Source organism: Rhinolophus ferrumequinum, chromosome 7, assembly GCF_004115265.2.
Source record: "Rhinolophus ferrumequinum isolate MPI-CBG mRhiFer1 chromosome 7, mRhiFer1_v1.p, whole genome shotgun sequence".
NCBI lineage: Eukaryota > Metazoa > Chordata > Mammalia > Chiroptera > Rhinolophidae > Rhinolophus > Rhinolophus ferrumequinum.
This window is the reverse complement of record NC_046290.1, coordinates 23,446,360-23,471,323: the sequence shown is the minus strand read 5'-3', so window position 1 is coordinate 23,471,323 and position 24,964 is coordinate 23,446,360. Positions and strand designations below refer to the sequence as shown.

General features: G+C 39.9%; 1 protein-coding gene across 4 annotated transcripts in view; it reads right to left on the bottom strand.

Annotated features, from left to right (window-relative positions):
* Positions 1 to 24,964, bottom strand: part of SPEF2 (sperm flagellar 2) — a 164,581-nt gene that overhangs the window by 17,747 nt on the left and 121,870 nt on the right. For 2 of the 4 annotated variants that reach the window (XM_033111283.1, XM_033111284.1), the window contains 7 exons: positions 22,750 to 22,888; positions 19,932 to 20,161; positions 12,193 to 13,358; positions 11,851 to 12,068; positions 11,526 to 11,734; positions 11,305 to 11,428; positions 9,725 to 11,217 (listed from right to left, as the gene is read on the bottom strand). In XM_033111283.1, the coding sequence (XP_032967174.1) occupies positions 10,866 to 11,217; positions 11,305 to 11,428; positions 11,526 to 11,734; positions 11,851 to 12,068; positions 12,193 to 13,358; positions 19,932 to 20,161; positions 22,750 to 22,888 (2,438 nt within the window). In that variant the 3' untranslated portion in view covers positions 9,725 to 10,865. Of the gene's footprint in view, positions 1 to 3,596; positions 3,690 to 7,910; positions 8,094 to 8,803; positions 8,911 to 9,724; positions 11,218 to 11,304; positions 11,429 to 11,525; positions 11,735 to 11,850; positions 12,069 to 12,192; positions 13,359 to 19,931; positions 20,162 to 22,749; positions 22,889 to 24,964 lie in introns of those variants that run through there. The other 2 variants (XM_033111285.1, XM_033111286.1) reach the window with 1 other exon arrangement.

Below are 24,964 nucleotides of genomic sequence, written 5' to 3'. Positions count from 1 at the left end.
CTGAAGGTCTCAGTCCTACAATTGCAGGGATCTGAATTCTGCCAACAATCCATTTTGGAAGCCAGTCTTGGAACCAGCCTTGGAATTGGCCTCAGATAAGACTGTAACCCCACTGACATCTCGATGTCAGCTTTGAGAGACTCTGAGCAGGGGGCCCAGCTAAGCCATGCCTGGACTCCTGACTTACAGAAACTGTGAGAGAATAACTAAGTATTCACAAGTACTTATTGAGCACCTAGGATGTCCTAGGCATGGACTGTTCTCAGTGCTTAAAATGCATTCACCAGGAATGAGATAAAAATGCCTACCCTTGAGGAGCTTTCTTTCTAGAAGCAGAAGATGTCCAATAAAGAAAACACAATAAATTAAGAAGTGATTATGGAAACACAGAAAAAAAATTATGTCTGAAAAAGCAGAATTGGGAGTGAAGAGTGGGAAGGAGGGCAGATTGCAGAATTAAGAGGTAAAATTTGAACAAAGTTTGGAGGAAGGCAGGGAGTTAGGACATCCAAGGTAAGAGCATTACAGGCAGAAGGATCTGTTGAGGCCAATTGCAGGAGTATACCTTGCACATTTGGTCAACAAGGACTAGACCAGAGTGGCTGGAGTAGTACGGCGGGAGCAGAATAGCAGGAGATGAGGTGAGAGAGGGAAAAGAGTCAGGAGATGCAAGGCAGCCTGGCTTCTTAAGGACTTGGGCTATTCCTCTGGGTAAAAAGCAGAGCTGTGGGATGGTTTGAATAGGCTATCATGATCTGCCTGTAATCGGAGCCAAGAGAGAAAAAGGGAAAGTCATCATGAGGCTCTTGCAGTGATCCAGGCGAAGGTGACTGTGGTTTGTTCCAGTGACAGCAGTGGGGCTTGGAAGTGGTCTGATCCTGGATGTATTCTGAAGGTAGAACGACCCAGATTTCCTGAGGGATTGGATGTGGGGTTTGAAAAACAGGGAAGAATTGGGGATGACTCCTAGGGTTTTGGTGTAATCAACAGGAAGGACAGAGTTGCCACTGACTGAGATGGAGAGAGCTTTAGGGGAATACGGGAACAGTGGGATGACGGGGACGGAAAGTCAGGTACTTAGTTTTGGACGTGGCGTGTTTGAGATGTCTACGAGAACACTCAAGTGGAGATGTCCGGTAGGCAGTTGCATCTAGGGGTCTAATATTTGAAAGAGAGGTTTGGGGTGGAAATGGACATTTGGGATTCGCTAGCCCATAGCTAGTACTTCAAACCATGAGTCTGGCTTCAACAAATATTAACAGCCTAAAGTAATGGAAGGATTTCACATAGACAGAAGCTGTGGAGAAGAGGTTTAAGACAACACCTGTGAATGTGAACATAGCAAAATTCAACAGCCTTGTCTCAGGAAATCTCTAAGGATTTTTAAAATATTGGAATAGTTGCTCTGGGTATTGTGTGTGTGGAAAGCTAAGAAGCCAGGACCTGGCCTGCTGAACTTTGATAGTCATAAATAAGCATGTTGTAACTGTCTCAGGGTTCCTTTTTTGGATGCAGCTGGGCCTTTCAGCCAGTGCCTGGGCTCTGAGGTCATCCAAGCCCATGGACAGTGGTCATGGCCTGTCTCCAGGAGTGTTTGCTGCGTGTGGCTTGAGGCAGGTCCTGGATCACGGAGGGCACAGATGACAAAGCAGGGAAGCTGGTGGGACCCTACATTGTAGTCCAAGCCCTCTCCTGGAAAGGACAGAGAGGCCCTGGGAGGTGAAGGGACCTGCTGGAATTCCTACAGTGAGTCAGGACAGAACTGGGGACAGAGAGCCCAGGGATCCTGACCCTCAGAATTCCCTCTTCCTGGGGCATTTCGCCCCCATGATTTGGAGGAAAGAAGCAAACTTGTTTTATGTTTTCTCTTTGCATCCCTTTCTTTAGTAAGTTAACTATTAGCCATTCTTTAACCATGCATAGTTAGTAGTTACATAGATTGGCATTTACATAGGGCCAATCACTCTCTCTCCACAACAACGCCACCAGAGAGGGGTTAAAATAAACCACGCCACGGAGAGGCTAAGTAACCCCAGTAAGACCTCACGGTTTGTCGGCTGTGGAATCTGTGCTTTTAATCCCAGTTGAAGAGCACCGAGATTTATGTAATGCTGAGCATCCAATCCCCAAGGCAGAGAGGGATGGGCAACACCACTCCTTTCTCTTTTTCTGTCCTCTGGACATCATACACACGCACGTACATGTGCACGCACGCATGCATGCACCTGTCAGCAATCCTTTGCCCCAAATGAGCGCTTCTTTCTCTGGCTTCATTGTCTTGCCTCTGCTCCCAACTTTGTTCCTTTACTCAATGTCATTTTTCAGAAGTTTGGGCAGTAGCAGGTAGGAGCCATTCCCTTCCTTGGTACCCAAAGTCCCCTTCCTGTTTCATTGCCTCTGTCCTCAGGAATGATGAGCACTGTCTGCCTTCTGGCTTTTGTTTCTGAGTGAGCAGCTAAAGGGCTCTGCCCTTGAATGACATTGCTGAAAACTTCTGGCAAGGAAAGTGCTATTCAGACTGCCAGTTTCTTCCCAAGCAAGAACCTGTTTACATTTTTGGCAGATTTGTTCACAAAATCATACAGAGACGGCCTCCCAAAGCTTTATAGGAATGCTGATCTTTGTTCTCTAGTTTCATATTGTAAAGAAAACCAGTGACAACCAAAACCAAAAACTGCCCCTGCAACTGCCAGCCTTGTAGCTTGGGCCTTTTCTGGTAATTCTTTGACTGCTTTCTCCTCCCTGCTGTCCTGTTAGCATCTAGCAGAGGGGCTCAAAAAAATGGGCATCCGATTGAAGGACATTGCACACTTTAAGGTTATAACTGGAGTGATGTTCAATTTTGTACTGCAATTGTGGACTAATGGTTGGCTGGAAATTGAATAATCGATATACATAGCTTGCTGTGACGTCTAGATCTACCATTCAATTTTTCCCATATCTTATTGAGTTTGGCTGTGTTATGTATACTTTCCTATTTTAAATATTTACACTGAAGTCAGAGTGGCTTTTAGATTTTAACGTCTTGCTTTCTATTGTGGCCTCAGGAATAGAGCTTTAAAATAATATTATTATCAACATATTATCATAACAATGATCAATAATCAATAACATTATCAATAATTACTATTGATAATAACAATAATCTGATGGGCCACGGGCAACACTGAGTGCAAACCCTTGATATGTTGTACAAGGTAGTCAGAATCAAAGAGAAATGAACAAAAACGTGTGTTGATAAAATGACAATTCTTATCCTAAGTTTTTAGAATTGGAAGGGGCACGTAGAGAAAAATGTGGTGAATAACATGGTAGCTTATTTGACAGATGAGAAAACTTAAACCAGGTTGTAGAAATTGCCCAAGATCACACAGAGAGTTAACAGTAGGATTCTGCCTAAGATTTCGGCCCTGCCCCCTCCCTCAGAACTTCCCAGGATGCCACCTGAGTGAGTATGAAAGTCTGTACTTTGGGGATACAGCAGAGGAATTGGAGGGTGGCAGTGGTGTCTGAAACAAATTACATAAGTGGAAAAAAGATAAAAAAAACTTAATCAGTGTTAAAGTACTAAATTTTTTAAAGATTGTAGTAATTACCTTTATAAGATGTTCCTGCCTATTGAATGGCAGTGGTTCAAGAGGATTTTCTGGAATTTTTATATCTTCATCTTCTGTAAACCATAGGCCAGCCTATGCAAAAAATAAAAATAGAAATAATTAAAGTATTATGCTGAGATGTAATTGTTCCTCTATGAGCCATAGAGATTGAACCCATCTTGTGCATGTGTCTAGTGCAATGGTCTCCAAAGTAGTCTGCAGAAACCATGGGAATGCAGGAGAAAATACTAGAACTTCCATTTACATGTATTTTGATCTGATTCTTTTGTAATTTTTATTTTTTAAAATTTGTATAACGTATTAGTGCAGTAGTACACATGTATAACTTATAAATGAAAATCCACATATTAGGGATGCCAGCTATATTTAACTGTTGGAACATATGATGAAACTTGGGAATCACTGCCCTAGATTTTGCTTGCATAGCAATATTTTGGAGGGGTCTACACCCATAAGAGTAGCTTGCATTCCATATGTCCTGTCTATGTTGCTATCTGTTCTCAGAACCTAGCGTGGTGTTGGTACACATTGTTGGAAAATCTTTGTTGAGTGACTGACTGACTGACTGACTCAAGAACTCAAAGGACTCCTTTTTAATGACATCCCTCTTTCTCAGCCCATATTTGACACTAATTACCAAATCCCTCTATTCCCATTTGGCAATGCCTTGTCCATCTCTCGCTTCTTTCCACCCCCACTGCTGCCACGCTGGTGTAGAACTTCACTATTCTGCCATGGGCCTTCCAGTAACCTCAGAGCTGTTTCTGTTTCCAGTCTCCCTCTTATTTGTTTCAGTTTATACCATGCAACCATATCAATCTTCTCAAAAGTGTAATCTTGTCCTACTAGTCTCTGCTCAGATCATTTCCCACTCTTGCTCTTTTGCTCACACCATCCCTCCTACCTGAGGTGACTTCCTATCCACCCATGTAAACCTACACATCTTTCCAGACCCAGCTCAGATCACATTTCCTCAGGGAAGGAAAGTGACGGAAGATCCTCACTAGTGCTCCAGCCTGGAGGGAGTTTCCAGCTGCAGCACCAGGGGAGGCATCAAGTAGAGGTTGGCGGTCTTGCTGAGTCAAGAAGACAGATTTTGGAATGGAAGGAGGTCAAGATGGCTAGAATTTTCAGGACAACACTAGAGATCCAGGGAGAGACAGAGAGAGAGAGAAACTAGAGATCTGCAAAGGGATCTTCTCACATCTTAATTGACAGACCGTCTGTGGATGTGTGTGGAAAATACCTGAAGTTGGAGAAAGAAACCGGTAAAGGAGTAAGCTGAACGATTCCTGAGACTCATAGAGGGCTGGGAATAGTTCATGTTATCACCAGGCAGAGTGGAAGGATCTCCTAATACACAACAAGTAGAGTGGAGCCCCCAGGAGGATACGCCTTCACAGTGGGGCCACATTAGCCCTGTACTAAAGGCCGCACTGGAGCACGCTTACAAATCTTAATGTAACCCTGACAGGATAAAACTGATTCAAGTCACATCACGTCATGCCTGACAATATTTAAAGTACACAAAACTGGGCACCCAACCATATAAAGTTCACAATATCTGACATCTAATATAAAGCTACTGGGTAGGCAAAAAAGCTAGAAAATATTACCCATAGCCAGAAGAAGCATCAAACAATAGAAATGAACACAGAAATGGCACAGAGGGTAGAATGAAAAAAAAAATTATGTTCACTTAGCTATTCTAAATATATTTCATTTGTTCAAGGAGATAGAGGAAAAACATGCACATAATGAAGAGAGAAATGAACGACATTAAAAAATCCAACTTGAACTTCCAGAGATAAAAAATATGATATCTGAAATGAAACATACATTGGATGGTATTAATAGCAAATCGGATACAGCAGAGAAAATAATCAATGAACTTGAAGACATAGAAATAGAAATGACTGCAAAATAAAGTACAGAGAGAAAAACGACTGGAAAGAATGAACCAAGCATCGGTGACCTGTGAGACAATAAACATGAGATTGGATTTTGAGAAGGCAGAGGGTACAGAAAAAATATTTTGAAAAAATATCCTGAAAAATTCCCAAATTAGACAAAAACTAAAAACCTACAGATTCAAGAAGCTCAGTGAACCCCAAGCAGAAGAAAACCCCATTGAGGAACACAATAATCAAATTGCTGAAAACCAGTAATAAAGAGGAAATATTAAAAAAAGCTAGAGGGGGAATAAAGACACTGAGATAGGACTACTGTCCTTTCTCCCATCGCTCAACCAACTTGCAACTCTGTATCCAACTGTATCAATGCACAGGAATTTTTCCTGATTTTTAAAACTAACGATTCATATAAGCTTTCTAAAAATATGGGACATTTCATAAACTGGGAAACTGTTTCAAAGTGTTTCACACAAAAGAGAGTCATATTACAAAGAAAAAAATAATCTAATTGGAAAACAACTTAGGAGTTTTAAAAAGTCATCCATGAAAATTTTTACAATATGAAATGTTATCCCCGAACCTGTATAGTTGGGTTTGAAAAAGAGGTTGAGTCCCCCACATCTTGCCTCACTGGATAGTTAGGTGATTTCTCCTTAAAATATGGAAATGTTCTCTGTACTCTCTTGCTAAAATGCGGCCAAATAATTTTTTCTTTTCACTTTTCCTTAGAAATTAAGTGCTGAGCTGTTTGGATCTTAGAATGTCTGACTCATTAAGCTTATAATAACATGCATTCTCACCGATAGAAGATGAGTCGAGAGTTCAACATAAAAGAAGTCCACATGAGTGTGACTAAACATCTACACATGACAGTGACAAGCATGTGACAGTTACAGTGGGGCTGGGAGCAAAGGGCAAATGGGCTTTTATGCTCGTGTTGCTTAGCTGAGGTACACAGCCCATCTGACTTCACAAACGCTGTATCTTATTCCATTTCAGAAGTTGGGGAAATCAGCACACTCTTAAGTGGCTGTTGTGGTAAACTTGCAATTAGTCAAAAGAAAAGAAAAAAGACAGATAAAATAAAAAAGCAGAGTAAAGAGCCTTTCTCTCCCAGAGAGCTTCATATCAGTAATGCAGTTATACTATTTCACTGTTTTTATGTGGCATTTTCAATAAATCTTAAAAAGTTTTGCCCTAGAAGCTGTTTCGACTTTTCCCATACATTTTTTTTTTTTTTTTTAAACGTGAGCCATTGAGTGTTGGAAATCTGTAAAAGTCATGTGGGATGGTCAGGCGGGCCTCTCCAAATGGCCTCCTCATCCTGGGGCTCCTGCGGAGTGGAGATTGGGTCGGCAAGAGGAGAGGGCAGAGCTCAGAACTCAATTGCTCCCAGAACACAGGTGGTGTTCAAGTATTCCTACTTGAACACCACCTGTGTGAGTTTCTACTTGAACATCTGCGTGAGTTTCTCCTACACGCAGCAGCTAACTTTCTCTAAGAAATTCACACCTTTGGTAAAGAAACTTTCTGGTTTTGGCTCAGCGCTTTGGTAAAAATTACTAACACCCTTTGTTCGTCCCATGTTTGTGCAAAAGGATGTTTAAATTGATATCCTGTGTAATTGGCACATACTGTAAATAGTGAAGGTTGGTAATTTCACACGAGCCCACTTTTTAAAATCTTTTGAAAATCTTAAGCCAACGATAAAAACAGAGTCAGTTTTGCTCGGCTGTTTTTTTTTTAGACAAAATCATCTTTGCGAGTTGTAAGTCCAGGACAGTGATGGAATTCATAAATTGCTCTACTGGGGAGATAAATCAGAGCCCAATCAGCTTAACACCTTTCTCGATCAGGCTTGAAGGAATCTCCTCAACATGCAAGTGCTATTTCTTCTGGCTCAACTGTAGGATCTCGTGAACCTCAGAGACGGCCATAAGCATGTCATCCATTAATTAATTATGAAAGAAAAGAGAGGCAGGAGGGATGCAATCTTTCAATGGGGGTACACATTGGAGATACAGGCCCCGAGAGGGTATCACCCTGTTTCTGAAGTAGCAACTACAAACGCTTCCATCTTTTGTGTCTACCAGAATTGTGAAATGGTGAGCAACAGGTTGAATTCAATTAGTAGACACAAAATAAGCAATTCAGGCCCTTCCTAGTTACGGGATTTCACTCTCACACTTTCCTTACTCAAACTTCTCAGAAATGAATAATTTCTTGTCTTCACTTTCCTAAAGACTTATTCACTTCCTTAGTTCTCAGCAATCTGGATTCTGTGCTCCACGAGAATTGCTCTGGCAAAGCTCACCAGTTACATTCTACTTTTTAGGTCAAAAGTAATCTGGTGTTAGTGCCACCAGAGGTTAACAGCAACCTGCATATACTGCTGGAAAGTGACGGTGCCCAACCGCTCCTCATCCGCAGCCTTGAACCTCTGCAGGGTCTTGAGAAGTTCCTCCTCCAGGGGGATGGGCCAAGGCAGCGCCGTTACTAACAAGAATTTCCGCCAGTCCACGAACTCCAAGTTTACTGTTAATAGAGATGTTAACTCCTGCAACTAGAAGAAAACAAGAAACGCCATTGGAATATTTGTATGAGTCTATCATGAAGCTCTCCCTGCTCGTGTTTCTTAGTCAGAGATTCAGGGGCGGGAAGTAGGATTGTAGACTGGTGGGTAACGCCAGTTCTGACTTATGTTCCCTCGGGTTCTACCAACCAATCCACATCAGACAGTACCTAGACAGTGTTTCACCTTTTGCTTCCTTGACATTTGTGTTTTTGCTTAACTGTTACGCAACGATTTTACATGTGTGACTCCAGTTGGTCTTGTCTTCACTCTTCTCGACAGAGGAGGAATAAAGATGATAGCAATGGCTGGGCAAGGGCTCTACCGTCTGTAGGGAAATATTCTTTAACCGCTTTGTTTTCTGATACATTCTTAAGAAACAGAATATGATGAAAAGCAAGAACTGCCAGAAGCATCTACTATCCCTAGGATCATTCCACGGGGTACCAATAGATACAAACTTAGAGGCTGAGCCTCCTGGTCTCTATGTTTCACTGACCGTTATCCTCACTCATCCCTTGAATACTGAGCGTGTACATACTACTTGTATGTGTCTCAAGTTTAAGTCCATTCATTCAAGTTTTATCGGTGGTCTACTAAATGTCAGATACTGTGCAAGAGCTGGTCATTTTAAAACTACTGACTTACTGATCAAATAAGAATTCTCAAAGCTTTGAAACCCAAACAAAATTGACACTTACTTCAGGTTGAGTGAGGTTCATCCAACTACTAGGAAAGTTGTTTGTTCCATAGTTCAGGGTGACCAAATCAAGCAGAATATCAGTAAATGTTTTATTTCCTATTATGCCTATAATAATACAATGAAACATATTTTTCAGTTATGTGGCAAGGATTTGTTTTATTTTGCCCAAATAGAATAAATAATGAGTATTTGTGTAGTCACTGTATTCATATTATTTAAAGGTGTAACCTTTTGAGAAATAAGACATTTTGAAAACATAAAAATTATAATAAATTTCCTGATGCTCTCCCATTATTGTTTCCCAGCTAAGTCAAAATATCTTTTTTTGCTGAGTAATAAATCATTCCAGATAGGACAAAATACTGAGACTTTATTAGTTTGGAGTCTTCTTTGATCTTTTACTCAGAATAGGTTGAATTAAAACAAAATTCTGAGCTTTTCTATTATCAGTAGGACACAAAAGTAAAATATTTTGATAAACATGGGATAAAGGTGCTTCAAAAGCATGCAGATCACCACAGTTATTGAGGTAACACTTTTATTCTCATTTTGCTCTTTAGATCAGAATAGATTTGTTTTTGTAAATGTAGGGAGATTTGAATTGTTAAATTATGGGATCCGAAGACTTAATTTAATCACCTAATTGGTTCACTATTCCAAAGTATTTTATAAAAGATCACTAACCTTTTAATTACTTTGTTCTGATACACCAATCTACTTTATACTAATTTACTACTTATACACTAATCTACTCCAACAGAGATGTCTGCTCAGTCTCTCATTTCAAATTGCATGCACATGCATTTAAAAAGAAATAGGAAAGCAAAGTAAATAATGTGTTAAAAAAAAAAAAAGGTGTCTAATTTCCGTAATAGAGGTAACTTCGAGACCCAGGAGAGACTCCTGTATGTATTGTGTATCTTTCAGGTTCAGAGTATTTGACTGTTCTTCTTTGTTTAGAAATAAAAATAAAAAGAGTAGCATCTCAAATTTTTCTTTGTACATCTAAACTTTTAGCATTGCTAAAAGTCCAACATAAACATCATCATTTCCTTTAACCTTTAGGAACATTCCTTTTAAAACTTCAGTGGTTCAAGCCAAATATACAATTTTGAGATTTGGAAGGTAATTTTCTGGGTAGAAAGAGCAGAACATGTATTTCTTTGATATGATTAGCCATCCAGCAGGTTGTTCAGAAAGAAACTCTCTATCCTTTTTGATCAAACCTGAGTATCCAATTTTACAGAGATGAGAACACTTTCCAGGGTAGTAGAATTTTCAATAAAATCATCTTTATATGATACTACATTGGTTTTCAGATATATTAGAAATAAATCATTCATGTTCCTCACGACGAAAACATAAATAAACTCTATTGAAACCATGAGGAAGCTCAAAGTATTTACAAATTCTGGTAGACATGTAAAATATTTCTACTGTCACTAATAGCCATGATGAAAGCAAAGTACCGTAATACAATACTTTTAGTTTACATAGGAATTGTTTACCTGGGACCTTAGTGCAAAATTTGTAGACTATTTTAATTTTTGACCTTGTTACTTAAGTAACCCAGGCATGTAGTGATAACAATCTTCACATATTATGCGGTAACAGAAACAGATAAACTTACAAATTTTGTTCATGGATCAAAAAGAAACTCCCTTTCAATTTGACGCTAAGTTAATTACCTGATGTAACTATCATTTAGAATTATGCAGGAAAAACAGTTTAATTGGGTGCCAGGCCTAAAGGAATTCAGACCATAATCATAGTCCGGTAACCCTTAGCAATAACACTCAGAAAGATGAAATCAAAATAACACCATTGCTTAGAAGTATACACCTCTGCCCAAAGAATGTGAAAGAATGTGTGAATATAGAAGCTGAACTAGAAAGTTATTGGGAAACCAATCTTGGGATTTTTGCTTTGTATATCTGGAAGGTGCCAAACGCCTTTTGTGTTGGATAAGAAGACCTGCAACAGTTTTACTTTCAATTTTCAGGTTTTTGGAAATAATTTTTTGTCTATGATCAGCGGTGAAGTCAGTATTTATCATATTACTAATCACTTTCATAATGGCTTTCTGAGTTTGATGAGCAATCCGAATTGGGTCTGGTGTCAGCGGCTGAAGATGGTGTTCTCCTATTCCATAAATGGATAGCTTTCCTGGGGTCAAAGTTATTAATGTCTGGAGAATTCAGCTGAATTATCAGGAGATCTGTCATGCCATCAGCCTTGATCTTGGCATGCATTTGTGACTTGGTGCGTTGCATATGACTGAAGCCACGTCCTGTCTCAGCTGAACTTGCGGGGAGGGTCAGCAATAGGTCCACGAGTGTCAGGATATTTGGATACTTATGTAAGTAAACAGAATTCACAAAGTCCCAGGTCAATGTGCGGATGTTCTGAAACCTGAGAGGGAAAGTGAAAAATGTAAAAGATTGAGACTCCTGTTTTACCCAAATATTTATAAATATCAACTAGTTTACTTACGCTTACCTAGCATAAATCTCTGATTTCAACATGCTCCATTCAGTGTCCAGTTCATCGATGTGCACACTGGCAGCTTCTAATACCGGTTCATAATGTACAGTCAAGATGGATACCTCTTTTTCTCCAAATTCTGCCATCAGTATACAAAATGAAAAGTCACATATATGAAAGGCACTCATACAGACAGTCAAAGAGCTGAAAGTTCAGAGTCAGTGCACATAGGCTACCTTGATTTATCTTTGTGGGCCACAATTTAAAGCTTCCAATCATGGTTGCCTTCACTACATCTTGGCTGGCATCTCTGAAACAGCCTCGCAGCCTCTTGATAAGATGTGTTAAAACCGTGTTTCTCACATCAGAAATGTTTCCTTTTCCTTTTAGGCAGTAACCATGAAAGTGTGTCACTGAATTCACCCTACGTTCTTTGGGCCCTGGTCTAGAGAGAAAAAAAAAGTCCCCCAAGCAAACAATTGAATAATAAAGCACCTGGCAAATGATTTCCCAAGTTGAAATGTCTGTTGACAGACCCTTAGATTATCCCCGACTCCTCACCTCGTTTGATATATGCTGAGCATTTCTAGTGTTGACACTACGGTGGCAAATACATCCGCGATGGAAGAATTTCTGTTCTTACCGACACGGGACAGAATGCTAAGCGCATTGATGACATCCACCAAGAAATGGACAAATTTGACCATGTCTGCTTGGAGAAGGAACTCTAGAAGTTCTTTGGCGTTCGGGTGACTAGTGTTACTTCCATCTTCATCTGTCTGTAACACAGGTGGGGAATAAAATAGTGATCTATCGTTCTCAAGATTATTATTGCAACTTGCTCGATAAAAATTCTGTTATTCAGAAAAACTGAAATGGTGTAGCATCTCAAAAATCACTTACTGAATGCAGCTGCTGGACAATCGCAGGATATCCCTTGAGAAAGTTCTGGAGGGCTGCCTGTAATCCCTGAAGCCACTTCCTGCCTCCTACTTGAGACGGCATCACGGGACGAAGGTGAAGGCCTTTGAAAGCAGTTACCAGAGAACTCTTATGATGCGGAGAACTGTGGTAGAAGTGATAAACCCTATGAAGAAGGTCTCTGACATCCTTGTACAGGGGAATGCTCTGGAACAGTGCCTTGTAAGATAGTTCAAGATGATGTGCAAAGCAATATACAGTTAGCACACGTGGCTGAATTTCTCTTAAAAGCAGGGCCACCCCGTTGCTTTCTCCCTCTGAGCCGGGGGCACCATCGCTTCCAAAACCAACCAGTTTCTTTGCCCAGTCTTTGTTCGGCAGCCTAAGTTGAAGACTTCTCTCTAGAGTTTTCTCAATGGCATTTTTTATTGCCAGGGGATCCTTTTTTACTGCTGTCTGTACCCCAACAATTTGGCAATGCACTTTTCCTGCCTGTGCAAACTGCACATAGACAAGTTCAGCTCCTTCCACTGGACTGTCTGTGACTCCATCACTGATGACAGAGAAAAATTTACTTTCTTCTAGTTTCTCTCTTAGATGTCTCCGTTCTACTTCCGCAATAAAATACATAAATGTTCTTGCCGATTTGTTAGTTCTGAATACCGGGCCGATATCAACACCCTTCATATCATCCAACTTGCATATCCAGATAAAATCTTTGAGGGGACGTCCGGTCTTGGCGATCGCATGGCATGATCTGAATAAGTTCTCGACTCTCCCGAGGGTCACTTTGCTCATGGCCCTCACCATCAGTTCTGTGGTGGCTCTGTGCACGGGAGAAGCACTCGTGGCTTCCTTTAATGAAGCCTGGGCATGAGCCTCGCTGAGATGATGTGCACTGAGAAATTCAGTGCTGAAATTGTCGGTGCCATAATAGAAGCTCATTTGATTTCCCCTGGACTTCACTCCATGCTTCCGACATAGGCCGCAGAACATAAGGTTTAGTATCTCATCATACACAAGCCAAGGGTATTTTTTCAGCCAAATTTTCAAAAATTGATTGTTCCTCTTGGGAAGGTAATGGTCAAACTTCCATGGCTTTTTTTGCCTTTCGGTGACTCGACTCACATCGTCTGGAGGATTCCTGTCTTTAACATAACTCTACATTGTTATTTTAAGTATTCACCAATGTCTACCCTCAGTTTTGCTTAATGCCTGCCACCCACTTTAGCTCACTATTTCTGGAAAAATTATAGTGAGTGACTACTACTTATCAGACACTCTGGTTAGTGCTTTAAGTGGTTTCTATAGCTGAATCCTCATAATACACTATTCTTATTTTATAGTTAAGAAAATAGAGTAATTACTATCATCACCATTTTCTGGGTAAAAAAAAAAAACTAAGGCACAGAGACATTAATTAATCTGTTCAGTGTCACAGTGCTCATAAGTGGTGGAGCTGGGGTTCACTAGCAGGAAGTCCTACTCCACAGCCCCCTTTTTACATACTGCACTATTACCAGCTTCTCATAAGGGCTCTATGACCATCTTCACTCTAGAATCCATTTCTTCATACATAACAGGCACTGCTTTTAGACATCATTTCCTTCCCATGGTGACCAAAAAAGGATAATAGAACATGCACGGCAGCGTGTCTGCAAAATTTGCCTTGGACGTCTGTTCCCTCCCACCTCAGCCCCGCCCTCTCCGGTGGTGGTGGGGCCACCATGTTACAGAAAGGGTGTCAGGCTCTGAGTCCCGTCCCAGGTGGTTTTGTAAAGCAGCTGTGCCTCATGCCTCATCTTTTTCTTTTTCCTCAAAGGTCTCATTTTTGACAGACATTTGATAATTTGACTGAGGAGAATGTGTATATGTTTGGATGGAAGGACAAAAAAAGACAAATTACATAAAACAAAGTCCTAAAATACCAGTTTCTCCCTGAAGGCAGAGTGCCTGGACCACATACCTATCTTCCTCTTACAACTTTCGTGACACTGCTGAGCATTACATTGTCCTATTTTATAGTATGATGAAATATTGAAATATGTGTTTGTGTGATACATTTTTTTCTTTTTTTTTAATTTATTGGGGTGACAATGGTAAGGTTTCAAGTGTACAATTCTGTAATATATCATCTAGATATCACATTGTGTGCTCACCACACAGAGTCAGTTCTCCTTCCATCACCATATATTTGAACCCCATTCAACCTCTCTTCTACCTGCCTCCTCCCCCCTTACCCTCTGGGTAACCACTAAACTGTTGTCTGTGTCTATGAGTTTTTGTTTCTTTATTTGTTTGTCTTGTTCCTTTGTTGCTTTCAGTTTTATATCCCACATATGAGTGAAGTCACATGGTTCTCGACTTTTTCTGTCTGACTTACTTCACTTAGCATAATATTAAAATACCTCATGTTGACCTACGAGGCCACACTCAGTGTTTCCTTTCATTTCACTGCTTTCCTGTCGTAGACTTTGACTCCTCAACCAAATTTTAAACTCTGCTGATAGAAACACACTTACATCTTTTATGTCCCTAACGTCCAGACGAGTGCTAAGCACTTGGTAGACATTCAAGAAAATAAATCTCCTTTTTAAATTGATTTTCTTGATCTCATATCTCTTAATGTCTTTTAATTGAAAACCTTTGACATTGGTCAACCTGCCGCTGCCTTTCTTAACTTGTTTGCATCTAACTTCTATTTTGCCTTTGAATCAGTCTTTTTGCAGTTGTTGTTGTGAAATGGTCCCCCCACCTACACTTTTTTTGCCCCCCAAATCCTGAGCACTACTGTTCCCATTGAAAACAAGCCTCCATGCACTTGATGCCTTCATTTTCTTACCTACATATTGGGTGACTTGTCAGTTTCCCACACTAGGCCTTTAGCAGCAGGCGAGGTACCTGCTCTATACATAGAAATGTTGGTGAATAACTGAATGAATGCATGAAAAATGAAGTTTCTTATTGCTAAAGGAAAGGACTTTAACTCTCACTACTGATTTAGCTAGCTTTGCTATTTTCAGTTTTATGGACAAGTTTTCTAGAAAATGTTACCTTGAATTCTGAGCACATACATTCACTTGCCCCATGTACATTCTCTGGCTTTGTGAGAAAATGTTTCTTCCTGAAGCAACACCTGAAACTGCCCACAGACAGTTTTACCAGGTCCAAAGTCTTCTAGATTTACCACTGCATTTCCGTGACCTGATTCTGATCTAACGGAAGGAGTTCACCCACGGAGAGAACCTTCGGGCATATGAAAGCCCACACTCGTTTTTTGCTGTAATCCTTCGATTTTGCTACCTGACAACATATTCCTGTTAATAACATCAATCCTTCTTCTATCATACCTTTCCTAAGAGACCTTCCTATATTTCTTGATTTGTGTAAATGACAGACAAATTTAATTACTTTTCAAATAAAAATATGGGACTTGCTTACCAGCAAATATAGACTATCATATGTTTATAATTTTCTCAGAGATGCTAAGCCTAGAAAAACCCACAGAACTTTCTAGTTACTCCTTTCCGGCAACCACCCAGATCTCCTCACTCCTCTCTGTTGGTAGAGGCTTTGTAGAGGGGCAGAGTAGCGTCTGCTGCTCTCATAGTCTCCACCTTCCTCTAATCCATTTTCCATATCCCTGGGCTCTAAACGCCATTGAGCCCAGCTGTGTGTCCTTTGTCAGCTGCTTGAAACTTCACAACTTGACCACAACCTCTTTGTGGTCCTCACCTCCTGCTTCATGTCCCAGCAGGTCTGCTTGCTGTTCCCTAAATATGTCATGCCGCCTCAAAATCTCAATGTCTACTCCAGTTTCCCTGTGCCTGGAATACCCTGTCCCTGCTTCTCTTCCTAGAAAGTGCTGGCTGAAACTTTCCTACAGGCTAACTCCTGTGCCGATCCACACACGTGGCAGTAACTTCTTCCTTCCTCGAATTCCTGTAAAGACCATGTAGCTGAATGATCTAGCTGAGCCACTACAGCCTAGAGGTCTGAATTTGTGTCCTCTGTCTCTGAGACCAGTCACTGATTCTAAGGGTCTCCAGGAGGAGGGGTTTGCAGGAGGGCTCCTTGTCACTTTTTAGAAGAATGTCACACGTCTTGAACAACTAAATGCTGTCTCTCTTGAAGAAGGAGTGAGGGTACAGAATTTGCTGAACTTTGTTCTCTCCAGATAGCCTCTCAGCAGAAGCCAAAGTAGCTATGAACTGTCGTTACAGACATTGCTTGGAGTACTGATGGGCTGACAGGAAAAAGAAGTTCTTATGGCTTATGTGGGGACAAAAGCACATTGCTCAAGTGTTCTAGTTTCTACAGACTCCAAAGTGCTTCCCTTGGAGAAAGGCTGTCTTCCTGATGTGCTTGGCACTTGCTGTTCAGAGACAAGCTGTACCTACCAGAGCTCACTGCAGTACACAAGATGAGTGTTTTGTTATGGATGTTTGCGGTCCCAGGGGAGCCACACACTTCATGGTTTAGCTTTACCAGGTAGTGTGAATTTTTTTGTTTTTTTTTGGGGGGAAGTGTTCTGGGGTAATGCTGCAAGGGCTGTTAGGGTATGTGTACCGCAGGATGCTGAGCGAACATTTTGGATAATAAGAAGTTTGCATCAGTGCTGTATAGTGCTACATTTTGTACAATGATGTGATATTACCATAAGTAAGCAATGCAGTGATAATGGCTTATATCACACTTAAATTGCACATTCTATTTACCAGACACTTACATATATCAATTACGTCAATACTCATATAACAACCCCGTGAATTACCCCATTTTACAGATGAGGAAAGGGACACAGAGAGAGGTTACAGAACTTGCCCAAGATCATACTACAGTCATTTGATAAGAGGCAGATTTAAAAAGAACTGCCTAACTCTTCTTACCCATGGATGGGTCTTCTTACTCATCCAGCCATAGGTAAGAAGTGAATTAACAGGGAAATGGGGCTTGACACATAGGGCCTGACGCCAATTTTGTCTATTGTTATAATTCAGAAAATACTCACTAAATCCCCTCTCTGCTGGGAGTATACTCATGGGAGTGGTTCCTGGGGCAGTCAATGGAAAGAACACCTTGTAGATTCAGTGGCTGTCTTTTACTTAAGCTGCTTGTAAGATTCTAAAGTATGGACCTTTGCTGAGTAGCAAGAAAAATGCTAGCATGACAAGTTGTTTCATTGCATTTTGCATAATCTTGTATGATTATCACACGTGAGGTCATGTTTTTCCCCAGCATCTTTGTGACAAACATCAAGAAATGGTATTTTATATATAATTACTACCTTTATCAAAAATTTGGAATCATCACAAATGGCAGAATTTGACCAGGAAAGGAGTGTTGAATATAAACATTAAAGTATGTGATGCATTTTCAACTTCACATTATCTTTAGTAAGAACTATTTCAATGAAGACTTTTAATTTTCAAGTGGATTAACTTATACTCAGCAGAAAAGTCCTTAATCTTTAGTTCTTTCCATTTATATCCTGACAGTTGCTACTCACAAGTATTTGAAGTATCCAGCAAAGATTTGTTTGGTTTAAGCAAAGATTATCCATTTCCCTCCATAATTTTTATTTATGTAGTATAAACAAAAGTTACAAAGTATAACTTAATGACATTAACGCTACTTGTAGATTTGCTAAAAAATCTTACTGTGGGCCTGGTGACATAAATGACAGTTATGTGCAAATATGTATGTTTGCTTCCAAAAAATCCATCTGTTCATCTTACTTGAATATGTGTTTTAGTGAACTTGAAGTTTGCATCTTAGATATCATCGGTTGTGTTGGCGTACATGAAATAGTATAAGGAAATGCTCATTTATTTTCGATTTAGAAATAATAATAGCTATTTTCCAGTTCAAGCAGCAAGTTCTGTAGGATCACACATTTAGAAATTTAGCACATTTAGCCAGTTGCTCCGTACTTTCAAAGCTGCTATCACTTCAACTAAGATCATGTTTTGAAATTGTAGAGTTCTAGGGTAAATGCAAGGTATCATAACATATTGTTTGCAAATTCTTGGAAGGAATATGACAAAAACTTCATTTCAGGGTGTATCATTTAAGGCAGTGAAGAACAATCACAGAACGGAGGAAGAAAAATGAAAGTCAGAGAATGTTTTTTGGGGCCAGGTGAAATGGGGAGCAGGGGTGCGTGGTATTTATTGGACTTCCTCAGGGAGGGGCACTGTCAACATTTGTAGCCTGACTCTGAAGATGTCATGAGAGAACCTCTAATTCTGTGACTCTGGGATGCAGAAAATGGAATGATTATTATTTTGCTTTCCCTTTATAACGTTAGCAAAAATGATAACAAAGAATATTACTTCTATTGATAGACTACCCAGTACTGTGCTAAGTATGTTACACGTACTTAAAAGAGCAACATATGCAATAGATATTTTTTCAAATGGTATAACTGAGATAACACTAATGAAAAGAGTTCAAACTGTTTGCTCATAGACCATAACTCATTTTGAACCATGTAGATCCCCAAGTCCCACAGTATTACATAGCCTTGTAAGTTCTGCATTAACTCCAACTGTTATTGTTAAATCTGGGTTAAGTGCCCCGCTGGGGTGGGTGGAGGTGGTTCCCCAGACAGAGCAAGCCTCCCCATCTGTTTGCCTGAAGCTCCTGCAGATGTGGAGGAGAAGCAGAGCAGGCTTCTGACCTTTCCTGCAACATCTGTACTCATGCCTCATAGCTGTATGTTTCCTAGTGACTGTTTTGCTCACTCTAAATATCCTCTGTATCTTTGCCATCAAAGCACTCTTTTTTCAGTTCCTCCCTCCAAATTATCGCCCCACAAAATTTTCCCTGACCAACCTCATTGCGCACTGATTCCCCTTGGCTCTGCATTCTTGAGCACTTTTATAAAGTTCATATTCTGTTCCAGAAAGAACCTAGATAGACGTTTCTATTGTCTACATTTTTGCTTGCATTTTCAAACTCCAATCTAAGCCCCTAGGGCAAGTGGTTTTCTTTTTACATCATCTACTTTTTTTTTTTTTTTTTTAATGTATCTCTGTCCTTCTCTTTCTTCTCCCTTCCTTCCTTTTTAGACTGGACCTTGAAAGCTGTTGTATTTCTGCCATACTCTGAAAGTAGATAAATCAGTTGACATCTTTTAGTCCCCAGGGCTTCTAGAGTTAATCTGCTAAAATATACACATGTCAAGTTATAGCTGCTATTTCTTATTCATTTTTTAACTTTTAGTTGGAATACAAACTCTGGTTTTGAAGTTGGAGCCAAGACATATGATGGTTATCATCATGAATACTAAGGTCCATTCTGAAAGAGATTATGAGTGGTTGATAATTTTCAAAATCCACTTCCACCAATACAAATTCATAATCCCAATACAAAACTTAAACTAGAAATACACACAAAGGCCCTGACTCAATTGCCAGATGGAGTAATACTCAAATTTACCAACTTGCCGGCCAGGTGCAGGGGAGGCAGGAGAGCAGAATTGCCAGGAATGAGGATCACCGCACTGCCAAAGTATTAGACACTGTTTTTCCCGTTTGCTTAATTCAGATCTATGTTGGCTGAAGTAAATATGAGATAAACTAGAACAAAGCAAGGGCTCATTTTTGTGCCATGTAATCCCAAAGGGCTGATTTTATTAATATTCGTGGGCAAATGATTGACAGCCTGGTTGATCTGGACCTTTTTTATGCTCTTTGCATAATAATTATTTTCCCTACCTTTGGGCGCTGTATCTAAGAACTGATCTCGAAGATTGTCAAGCTGATCGATGGTCAAAGTGCCATTTTCTTCCTTTTCTACGGGTGGAGGACGTAGCGGAAGGGGAGGATCTGGGAAGACCTTTATATCACCATTAATGAAGAAGTCTTCTTGGCCTAAATAGAGTTCATCCTGAATTTTTGTAGATGTTTCGATGTGATAGCGAGCTACCTCAGTTAATTTTTCTATACTGAAAGTGGAAAAATGAATAGGGTTATCCTCGTTAGAGATACTATTAGATTAATGGGTTTTGCTTTTTGAATATCCACGCAAAGTTAACACATTGTATAGCTGAGTTAGACAATTCAATCTATATGTTCAAAAACTCTAATTTCTCTTCAAACCCATTTGTGAAAAGACAGTACAGACAAATAAGTGTCGATTAGAAACAAAATACCTGCTCGTTAACAGAGCCAACAGTCACACATTATACACAAAGATGAACAAAAAGAGACTTCATTAAGTATGGTTATATTAGTAGTAGAACATATTTTACTATGTAAAAAGATTATGTCAAGAGAGATGTTATATTCTAAGTATGAACCAGAATAAGGTTATAGGGCAGAAAAAATACTTGTAAAATATGACTGCTAGAATAACATATTTATCTGGAATCAGGATAAATTATAAAGTGAATCAAATTTACATAAACATTATAAATTTAAGTATAAGCAGCAATAGTTAGGTACCACTGTGGTTCAGTGGAAAAAGCGCTGGAAGCTGAATTCTCATTCCAGGACACTCTCTAGGTCCTTGGGTAAGTTACTTGAGGTCTCTGAATTTCATTATCTTTGCAATGGAGCCAATAACACATAACTGAACACCTAATGGTTATTAAAGTGAAATCACATAGGGCATAGATTTAGCTCAACTGGGGATTATAGTTATGGCCTCAATTAAAAACCCTTTTAAAGGCCAGAGAAGTTTTATGCGGGAATAAGTATTAATATAATATCACGGTACTACTGAAAGTATCTTGTTTGTATCTTGCAATAAAGATTGAACATGGCAGAAAAATGCATTTTTAATCTGCTCATCTGCTCTTACATAACTCAGGAATACTGAAATACTCACAGACTGAAAATTTAAAAGTTAGTATTAGTTGCTTTCTTTCAAAAGACACCCTTGAATTCAACCCCAGGATGCTGTATTTGTGAGTGTCCACAGAGTATGTCTTCTCTAGTTAGTTTATATTTGATGGTGTTTGTGTGCTCGAGGCCAGAGGAGAAAGGCATTGGATAAACTACTGAGTTTACAACAGTGAATGAGGAGAGACTCCAGATGTAGACTGAGATGAAGCCATAACCAGCACATCAAAATAAGTGCACCATCTAGTGGGAGGTTACCAAGAGTTACTTAATCAAGAATGGGAGGAGAAAAATGCTAGGGAAATGAAAAGGGATTTGAAGCTCTTCCTGGGTTTTTTAACTGTTAGAGAATTTTTGCAATAACCAAAACAGAGAGCAGAGCTGAGCAGTCCTAGATTTTGACTTCCTGTGGCCACATTGAGAGGTTTTGGATATATATGTACATGTGGCCACAGGAAGTCAAAATCTAGGACCGTTTCTCTTTTGGTTATTGCAAAAATTCTTTAAAGAATTCTACACCTGAGAAATAGGGGGACCTCTGATAAAAATAAGAAGCATTTACATTTGATGGCCACATGGCTGGGAGCTGTGAATCCTAAGAATGAAGAAGATGTCTTTTCATTTGTAAGCGACAGGCAGAGAACAGAACTGAACACACGTCTATGACACTGTTGAGTAACTGAGTTGGCGATTCAATACTCCAATTGTTTTAAACATTACTGCAGTAAGGTCACCAGGCTGAGGGTGCGTGTGTGCACGCACGCTTGTGTGTATGTGTGCGTGTTACTGTAAAGCAACAGATATAAACAACTAGGCTGAAGATTTTACAACAGAACTTTCATTATGAGACAAGCATTGGAGAAATCAAACCATAGCAACCATCTCTTAGATGGCAGTTGTTGCTTCTGAGAATACTTGCCATCTGTATTCTATGTATTGTAGCAACTTCCAAATTTTCAGTAAATGTTTATTGCAAACTGTAGTGTATCACAAAATCTAGATCTAGTAGAAACCTGTGAAATACCCTGGTTGGAGCGTTTCCTTTTATAGATGAAGCGCGAGAGGCGGAAACAATTAGGCACACTGCTAATGTGTGGACAATGAGAGAACCCCCGTTTCCTGGATGATCAGGCCTCCTGACTCTCAGATAAGGGTTCTTTCCACTCTGCTGAGCGTTCTCTTCATGCCTTTTAAGGGAGAATTAAGAGGATGAGACTCTTAGCAATGAGAGTCTGGAAAGCCTTTGGAACCCAGCAGAAAAACAGAACAGGGTGTTACTCTTTCAAGGGACTCAGCCTAACTGGTGAAACGTTCCAGTCACTGACTTCTTAATCTCCCATTAATTGGCCCTGACTAATAATAAGTCTGGCATGAGAAATAAATGAAATATTATCTTACTTCTGAAAAATACTTTAAAGTTATCTAAAATCTTACCTTGTACACTAAGGTCCTCATTGAGCAATGTAAAAACCAAACTCAAATAATGTGCAAAACTGGATATTGCAATTCAACCCTTTGAAACGTGATTAACTGTTTGAAAAGAGTCAATACAAATGTACATGTGATTTCCTAAAAGGTCAAAATTTCTATTTATAAATGTAATTAACACTTGTATATACCTTAACCTTTGCCAATTTTGGTCTTCAGGAATCAACAAAGTGTATTTTTTAAAAGTCAGGCAGCATTTTACCTGGCCATTTCATTCAAGTATCTCTCACCAAGCCACATTTCCATGAGTTTATATACATCAACCATCTTTGTCACTAAATCTTCAAGGAAAGCCAATGCTTTTGTCTTTATCAGTTCAAGTCGAAACTGTGTGGCTCTCTCTATTTAAAAAGAGAAATAAAGATTTTTAAGTGTATTGTATGTACATGCATTTCCTGATGAACTGAATTCAATTTTAAACCAACCATGCCTCAATTTGTGAAGTTTTAGGTACACATTTAACATACCAATATAGATAAGTAATACCCGTCCATCTCATTGAGAAGCAAAATGTAGTATGTGTTAGAGTCATTTGACAGTTTATTTCAACCCCAACTATAGAGCTTTTACATGTATCATACTTTATAGCAATATGCTCTTTGAAAAATTGGAATGGAAAAACACTAATAGATAATTTCCTAATTTCAAAAGGGTGCAAAGTCTCTTGATGGTCTTTCTACTTTAGAACTTTAAGACGGCAATGCCATCATCTTTCTCAGCATTGGGGAAACGAGGTCAAGCCTATGTGTCCCAGGGCCCATTGCTGTCCCTGGCAAACAATAAGGTCTGTGGATTGTACCTGTAAAATATCGTTTTGACCTTTCTTCTTTGCTTTCTCCATTGTCACTGGTCTAGTTTGGGCACGGATTTTCTGTCATCTGAACTACCGCAATCACCTCAGTCCTGCTTTTTGTACGTTCCTTTCCCCACCTCAAGTGCAAACCCAGCTCTGCACTGTCTCACCTGCACATGTGATCACTGTCGCTTTTATGCTCAGAATTATTTCCTTGCTCCTGGTTGCCATGAGAGAAAATGTAACTTTCTAGGCAGGGTCTATGTCCCTCCATGATGTGGTCTCCCCCTGTCCCTGGTCACTCTTTCCCAGAATATGCATAAGACTCAGGAGCAGGTCACCTGTTCTCCCCTCCCATCCCTGCTGCATTTGTCCCCAGGGAGAACTTCTCCACATTCTTTCACTTCTGCTGAAGCCTTAAATCGCCTGCTGGGAAGTCTTTCTTGACTCTCCCCATGTGCCCTTTGTCCTATAATCCAGCCTCCAATATTAGAGTATTATGTGGAGTTGTTTGCATTTCTCTTCCTCCAGATTGTTTTTTTTTGTGTGTGTGTGTGTGTGTGTGTGTGTGTGTGTGTGTGTGTGTTTCCAGCAACTACTGCAGGGCCTGGCATATAGTGGGAATTCAGTAAATATTTATTTGAATGGGAATTGAGGCACAGCGGGGATCACGTACTGAAGAACTGAAAGGTGAGGCATTTTTAAAGCAGAGGTGGGATAGGCAGTGGGGGAAAAGCTGTGTCCTGCCTTCCCTGACCTCACAGATTCTCCTGTGTTCAATTTACTTCAGATTTTCCTCTTGAGATTACGGAAGCCGGTGGTAGTAGGCTGGGGAGAGGACAAGAGGAAAGCAGCCAGGGATGGAAAGCCTTGTTAGGAGCTAACTAGGGAGACCACCTCAGGGATGATGTCAATGCCTGATCACTGCACTGTACACCTGAAGCTGATGCTGAACAATAATGAATGTCAACTACAATTTTATATACATATAAAATTGTATATATACAGAAATGGAGTACAGCATTAGGAATAGAGATAGTGGAAATATAATGGCTGTGTGCGATGTCAGAGGGGTAGTGGATGGGGGAAGGGGGGTTATCACTATGTGAGGGATATAAACGATAAATGTCTAATTATTACATTGTTTTGTACACCTGAAACTAATAATAAAAAAAGCGCTAACGGTCATTAATGTGATGACCGTTAAAGTGCCCCAGCTGACCCTATGCTGCAATTTTATGGTTTTGTCATCTAATATATTGACCATGGTTTCTTTCCAGTTAGAATACTTTTGCTGGTTTCCTGATCTTTTAAAATTCTACTTTGCATTGCATTATGGGACAACCTGAGGAGCCAGCAGGAGGCAGTATTGTGGAGTCCTTCCCATACGCACACAGAAGAAGGCCCTGGAACATTCTTGACCCGTGATTGGCTCTTTGACGGCCTCTGCTCCCACGAACCCACTTTCAGGGCCTGTTCACCTTTGGACAGGGTTTATTCTTCTAATGAGAGGCCTAAATTATACTTATTATAATATAAAACCACCCACTTATGTAGCCTCAAGCCTTCTTTCAATCTGTAAAATCATGCCACCTCTAAATTATTCTTTGTTTGTTTCTATTCT